The sequence below is a fragment of the Pseudoliparis swirei genome, chromosome 18, assembly GCF_029220125.1.
Source record: "Pseudoliparis swirei isolate HS2019 ecotype Mariana Trench chromosome 18, NWPU_hadal_v1, whole genome shotgun sequence".
Classification (NCBI taxonomy): domain Eukaryota; kingdom Metazoa; phylum Chordata; class Actinopteri; order Perciformes; family Liparidae; genus Pseudoliparis; species Pseudoliparis swirei.
Genome location: NC_079405.1, coordinates 5448309 through 5455542, shown reverse-complemented (window position 1 = coordinate 5455542; position 7234 = coordinate 5448309). Strand labels below are relative to the sequence as shown.

At 48.6% G+C, this 7234-nt stretch overlaps 2 protein-coding genes across 4 annotated transcripts in view; one reads left to right on the top strand and one right to left on the bottom strand.

Moving 5' to 3' along the window:
* The window catches only part of LOC130208956 (plexin-A2-like), an 89122-nt gene that overhangs the window by 8271 nt on the left and 73617 nt on the right, over positions 1–7234 (bottom strand). For all 3 annotated transcript variants that reach the window (XM_056438417.1, XM_056438419.1, XM_056438418.1), the window contains 6 exons: positions 6462–6730; positions 4788–4854; positions 4300–4446; positions 3081–3240; positions 2320–2423; positions 416–512 (listed from right to left, as the gene is read on the bottom strand). In XM_056438417.1, coding sequence (XP_056294392.1) covers positions 416–512; positions 2320–2423; positions 3081–3240; positions 4300–4446; positions 4788–4854; positions 6462–6730 — 844 coding nt within the window. The remainder of the gene's footprint in view (positions 1–415; positions 513–2319; positions 2424–3080; positions 3241–4299; positions 4447–4787; positions 4855–6461; positions 6731–7234) is intronic.
* The window catches only part of LOC130208960 (olfactory receptor class A-like protein 1), a 118514-nt gene continuing 111732 nt past the window's right edge, over positions 453–7234 (top strand). Inside the window, exon 1 of the mRNA XM_056438426.1 lies at positions 453–526. The gene's annotated coding sequence lies outside the window, so the exon portion shown is untranslated. The remainder of the gene's footprint in view (positions 527–7234) is intronic.

Genomic DNA, 7234 nt, shown 5'->3' with positions numbered 1-7234 from the left:
CAAAACCTTCCGCATTTTAAATGCGAAGGTAAAAATGCCTTCCTGAATAAAAAGGTTTTTAGGCCAGTCTTAAAAGAGTTCAGTGTCTGAGTTGCCCTCAGGTGGTCAGGGAGACCGTTCCACAAGCGTGGCGCTGCCGAGCAAAAGGCCCGGTCGCCCGTGGTGCGGAGCTCGGTGTCGGGGTGTTGATACTTGAAACCTGATATGAAAGACCGGCGCGAGGCGTATTTGAAGAGATGTCATACGAATCACATGTTCAGAAATTCTTTAGCGATGAGAGGAACGTGCTCTGAACTCAGATTCCCCCTTTTGTTCGCCTGTCCTGCAACAGGCTGCTGAGCGACGGCGGCAGATGGAGACGACGCGAGCGAGCCGGATGAACGTGAAGCATTCGTGTTTCTCAGACGGCGCTGACCGTATCGGCTGATGCTGCGCGGGAAGCTGGCGGAGCAGTGGATGTTGAAGGAGGACATCTGTTTGGGCACCAAGGCCACCACGCAGCGGTCCGACACCTGGGAGACAAAAGGTAGAGCGCGTCCATTCATCTCCTTTTCAATGGGTTGGCGGGCGTAGAGCTGCACATCAAAAGGAATCGAGGCTGGAATTCATAAAGTAGCACGTGAATACAGATCAAGGACATGGGATTATGCGGAAATGTATGATGTAGTTTTGAATGGTCTTCGAATGTTATCGATTGTGGAGGTCTGGATCGTGATCCAAACCTTCCAATAATTATTCATACATTATGTCTATGTCACATGACATCTATCCTTCTCTCTATCCTGCGGAGGGATCCTCCTCTGTTGCTCTCTTGAAGGGTTCTTCACTTCTTTCCCCGTGAAAGGGTTTTTTCGAAGGTCAGGGATGTCGTACGTGTACAGACTGTAAAGCCCTCTTGTATTGCCCAATATCACACATTTGCAATTTATGATGTTGGGCTATACAAAATAAACCGAATTGAAATGAAGGGCGGTGGATTCAAAAGACTTCTGAAGGACCGGACTTTAGTTCAGGTACAGATGGCCGAGCATCGATCACGACAGCTTCGGCGTCAGGGAGCAAACCGATCCACATCCACTTTGAACTTCAGACTTTGAACGTGCACTGGAATCGAGGGAGAGGATTTTATCCGTCTACCGGAGGCGGGAACAAACGTCACGCCGCCGCTCGGCACGAGCGCCAAATGCGGCTCGTGCAAATCCAGCTCAGCAAACCGAACAAACACTTCCACACCTGGCAGAGGGATTTAGAACGAGGAGAGAGAAGTTGTTTATCTCCTCGACAGATAAGAGAACGCGCGTTTACTGCACGGAAACATGCAGATTCCCCCTTTTGTCTTTCATTTTCCCTCTTTTGTGTGCGTGCGTCTGTGAGTGTGTGTGTGTGTGTGTGTGTGAGTGTGTGTTACAGTTAGCCCGAAGCTGAGAGTCAAGACAAAGATTTGACTGACAAAGGGAACAGGATGACTCATCGGAGGTCGGTGACCCGTGTCGTCGTATTTGTGAGCTGGAGGAGAAAAGCAGATGTTGTAATGCAAGCTCGGTTCAGCGAGCGCGCTCGTGACCCCGGGGGTCGGGAAACTGTCGTCATGGGTGAGGTGAGAGATATGAATATTAATGCGTACCGCTCTCTGTCCTTCATCGACAATATCCGCCGTGAGCAACTGGACAGTCTCAGTTTAAAAAAGAAAAAAGATCCGAGGTTTGAGTGGAATCGGTATTTGAGCTGGAATTATTCCTTTGCAACTGTTATTAATTTATCTTATTAATTTGTTCACGCTTCTCAAACTAAGATGCAGAGTATTTATTCAATACTCAAACACTAAATATTTAAGAGGAACGGTCCGCTTTCCTGTTTTGTTGAATATCTTTTGGATTCTGGATATTTTTCTTGCATTTCATTTTCTGACATGTTGTGGAGGAATATGTACAGTGTGTTTTAAAATAGGTTTCATATTTCTATTATTATAAATAAAACCTTGAACCTTGAAACATGTGATATAATATATATATATATATATACAGGACTGTCTCAGAAAATTAGAATATTGTGATAAAGTTCTTTATTTTTCTGTTTGCAAAAAAAACAAAAAAAAACATGCATTGGATTCATTTACAAATCAACTGAAATATTGCAAGCCTTTTTTTTTTTTAAATATTGCTGATTATGGCACACACAAAGAAACTCTAAAATCCTATCTCATAACATGATATTCTAATATTTAGAGATAGGATATTTGAGTTTATTTAATGAATCCAAATGCATGACATTTTTGTTTTTAATTGCATTACAGAAAATATAATAATACGAGTCACAGACCTGGTAGTGCATGAGTGTGTTGAGCCTCTTCCAGTCGCTCTCGATCTTGGTGGTGATGTCCTCGTCCTGCAGGACCACGCGCGCCGTCCTGCCCTGCCGCCACTCTGGAGCGAAATGCAATCAGTAGTGAGCGCGTGACATGTGTCATTTTCTTGGGGGGGGGGGAGTTACACATCGCTTTGTCTTTGCGCGGCAGGGGAGGTCGTGTCATCCATTCTAGCTCGAAGAAAAAGTGAAATGTCAGCCGGTCAACTTCCTGTACATTCCTCAAACCCCCCCCCCCCTTCCCCCCGGCAATCAAAATAATCTCAATAATGCAAACAAAACACAAACAACCCGGCGTCGTCACAGAGATTTAAGCTTCCCCGAGCAACAAGGAGAAACCGATCCTCTTCCAAATCCCAGAACCGCCCTCGCCACAAACAAGCGAACGCGGCATCAGCCACGACCTCCCACAGGTGTCATATTTACTCCCTTTTTGTGAAGGGGTGCGTCAGCTGGATTTGTGCCCCGACTCCTTCAGTGTCGGATGACACGTTTGTGGGCGTAAGCTGAAGTGTCGGTGAGCCGTCACTGAGGTTTACCATCAGTGGCTCTGGGACCGGGGTTTAGGGAGGATGCCGTCTTCCAGAAACTGATTTTGAGCCCCGTGTTGATGTCTGTGATGACTCCCCTGAAGCTGTTTACCCCTCCTGTCATCATGACAACACATCATGTGTCCCACTCTGTATACAAGACATTCAGCGTGAGCGGCGCCTCACCGAGGTCCATGTCCGCGGCCCGCGGCCGCTGTGAGTACGGCATGTTCTTGTACACGGCATCCATGATCTTCTCCTTCACCTGGGTGATGGTGTCACAGTTCAGCACCTTGACAGGGATTTCCAGGCTGTTCTCATTATCTGGGTTCACACAGCTCAGCGTCTGGGAGATCCAGGATAGAGAGAGAGAGAGGAGGGGGGGGGTAAGAGAAAGAGCCGGAGAGAGAGAGGTGTTGCTTGCTAGGAAAGTCCTCTCTCTCATTACTACGTGCTCCTGTCGCCGAGCCGTCCCGCCGGAGAGGGATCTCGATCCAGAAATGTAATTTCACACCTCCAGGATGGGGCTGCAGCTCCTCGGCGGGGGCATAGCACACGTAATGAGACGCGGCCTCAGACTCCCCGACATGGACACGGGGAGGCGTCGCCCTGTCGCCGGCTGGCTCGGCTTCACGGCTAAAAAGCCTGAGGGGGAAACTTATTCTGACGGGCCGGCCTCGACTTTAACGGAGAGGTGAAAGTGAGCGGCACAGGGGCCCGGCTGCACCACGCTGTGCTGATTGGCCTCCGCCCGCCAGAGTCCCTCATTATTTCAGTTAAAGTGTCTTTAGACATACACTACCGTTCAAAAGTTTGGGGTCACCCAGACAATTTCGTGTTTTCCATGAGAACTCACACTTTTATTTATCAAATGAGTTGCAAAATGTATAGAAAATATAGTCAAGACATTGACAAGGTTGGAAATAATGATTAATATTTTAAGTATTAATTTTGTTCTTCAAACTTCAAGCTCAAAGGAAGGCCAGTTGTATAGCTTATATCACCAGCATAACTGTTTTCAGCTGTGCTAACATAATTGCACAAGGGTTTTCTAATCAGATATTAGTCTTCTAAGGCGATTAGCAAACACAATGTACCATTAGAACACTGGAGTGATAGTTGATGGAAATGGGCCTCTATACACCTCTGGAGATATTTCATTAGAAACCAGACACTTCCACCTAGAATAGTCATTTACCACATTAACAATGTATAGAGTGTATTTTTGATTAATTTAACGTTATCTTTATTGAAAAAACAGTGCTTTTCTTTGAAAAATAAAGACATTTCTAAGTGACCCCAAACTTTTGAACGGTCGTGTATATCCTCGCTGCGGATCTGTCGAGCCTCTGCGCAGGAAATGGATCCAGACGTGACTTTGTCGTTGTCGATGTCTCTGACTCACCAGCGTCTTGTACTCAATCTGCTGTCGGATGAGCTTGTCCTCGCTGAGGGAGTAGCGCGCCTCCCCGGTGATGGAGTCGATGGGCCCCTTCTCCATTTGCTGTTTGATGGCACAGAACAGCATGAAGAGAGGCTCGCCGGCGCACTCCTGTTTTAGTTGGGTGGGAGAAAAAAGGAAGAATAAGACACTGAGAGAGGAGCGATCGGTTTTCATGAGCAGAGGATGAGGCGCAGTCACTCAAACCTCACGGCAACACACGGCTGTCTGCTCTTTTCTTTTAATTTGTGACTTGCAAAGCTCGAGATGCGTTCGACCTCCACGGGTGACCCGTTGATCGATACAGCGCGGTCAGAACGACAACAGCAACATACGCGGAAACAAATCGATGCTCATGATTCTAAAGGAGCATTAGTCACAGAGCGTCACGCCGACACCTGTAGCGATAAGGTGCGAGGGAGATTTCACTCTCTCTTTTTCTTTTTTCTTACCTTGAGAAATTTGTGTAGCAAGAAGGCGAACCAATTTGTCAGCATCTTCTCCGCCACCGACTCCGTTCTGCGAGACGAGAAAAAGAGAAGGGGCGCTCATTTGTGGGCGAGAGGCGTCCCGCCGAGGAATGCGGAGCGCTCTGATTATTCATTGGTAATTCAAAAACGAGTGAAGAAGAGCAAACGGGGGGGGGGGGGGGGAAACACGACATGGAGAGTTTACGGAGAAATCTCCATCCTTACACAGCCGCTCGGTCTCAGAGGACACACACACACACACTCTCTCTCTCTCTGATATACCGTCAGTAAAGTGCACTGCTTGTCCGTATTTGGGTCATGACATCATTGTGCAGACGCAACATTGGATCGTCCACTTCAAGTCCCTTCACTCTTGTTTCTAGACGGGAGAGATTTCATGATTCACTGCCTGTAAGTCCTTTAAATCATGTAGCAGGACCCTTCAAATGGGCGTGTAAGCTCTTTTGTAAGCCAGAATCTGATCCAAAGCCGCCAGTGCCCCCCCCCCCCCCCCCACACACACACACACCTGCGTGGACTCGACTGTTTAATTGTGTGTTGCGAGTGCTTTCGGCAAGAGCAGCGTGTTTGGGCTAACCGCGTCTTGTTGTACTCCCATGCGGACCTCGTCCTCACATTGTAATGAGTGAGTGACCTTCAGATTGAGAGAGCACAGAAAGGAAAAAAAACCCTCATGAAACATTCAGGAGGCCGGTCTCAGCGCTGGGAAAACAATCGGCAGATAACCAGCGGTGGCAGGAAGGAGGCGAGGGAAGGGAGGACAGGAGAGCTGACGGAGGGGGGTGGGGGAGGGGGAGGAACGAGCGCTACAGCTGAATGTTTCATGAGAGGCACACAGAAGATAAGTCCGACTGACAGCGACTGCCGCCGCCTGGACTCGCTCTTCCCCATTAGGTCCTCCTCCTCCTCCTCCTCTGCTTGCCCCTCCCACTCTCTATCCCGTCTGTCGCCTTGTTTCTCAGCATGGACCGAGCGATGACCGTAAGGAGGAACCGTGTACCGTAACCCTTTCTACACACGCACGACTTGTCCGAGACTTCTTCCCAATGATGTGCTTTAACCTTCAAGTGAGTGTATTTAAAAAAAAAGTTTCAACGTGGAAGATGAGGCCAGAATTGTAGTCCAAAAAGAAGAAAAAAAGATTATCATCGAGAGAACGTGGAGTAGTTACGCTTTTGACGCTTTGCCAAACGCATTCATGTAATAATGTCCTAATGCCGCTTGTTCGCCCTCGGGCCGGAGGACGCAGGAGGAGAGCCGCCCCGAGAGGTCGCCACAAATTCATCTGCTCTCCTCTCCGTGTGCGTTATTTTAATAGAAAGTTTACTGGATCAAATCCAAAGGTTCAGGTACGACTCGCACACCGCACACCGCACCTCCTCCTCCCCGCCACCAGGGGTGCCGCTTTGCCGTCGGGACGGAGCCATTTCCCCACGCAGTCAGCAGTCAGTGTGAATTCATCCAGTGTTAACCCCCAAACCGGAGGGGAGATGGAGAGGAAGGGGTCAGTACATTTTGAGCACGTGGCTCCATGTCTCACCTTTTCTTTTTAAAACAGTAATATGAATTCTCCTGAGTGACCCGTGCCTTCAACTCCTATTTGTTTCCGAACACAACACAAAGGCGCCATAATACCTGCGCAGGAGGAGCTTGGGGTGGTTCTTGCTCTCCAGGTTGCGCTCGATGAGATCGGAGAGCAGCTGCTTGAGGATGTCCGTGGCGTACTCCAGCCGGCTCTGCAGCGCCGTCATGATGAGCGAGGCCACGTAGCCGCGGTCGCGCATGGAGAAGGAGCGCTGCAGCTCCAGCGTGCGGATGAACGTCAGGAGGAAGACCTTGTTGTTCAGCAGCTGAGCGAACTGCTTCAGGGCTTTCTCCACGTCCGCCTGTCCGCTCCCCGACACCTAGACACGCACGAATGAACGCACACACACAAAGACACACAAAGACACACATGCTCATGAGATAATGCCCATTCGATGATGATAAAGGTCAGAATATAGATGGAGGAACATGAGGACAAAGAGCTGTATACAGATATTCTCAGCAACCATCTCAGGGCAAAAAAACACACAGTGTGGCGCGTCTGTCTCCATCGAGAAACCTTAGATTCATATGGTCTAAATTCATCAAGAAAAATAATACGCGATGCTATGATGTTGTTTTGAGGAGAAAGTCGGATTGTTGAAGCTGCAGTCGGAGAGGCTCTTTTTTAAATCATTGTGACCGTAACAAGAGCTTGATTCAACCGACTGTAATAACAAAACCGGCCTAATTACGCCCCGCAGTACCTGAGAAGCGGTTCGACACATAATGAAAAAGGCAAAATGGCTCTTCGTCGTCAGAGATTCTTCGAAAGGAATTTGCCGAGCGCTTCCGTAATTAACCCCTCGAGATGGAGACCGCGA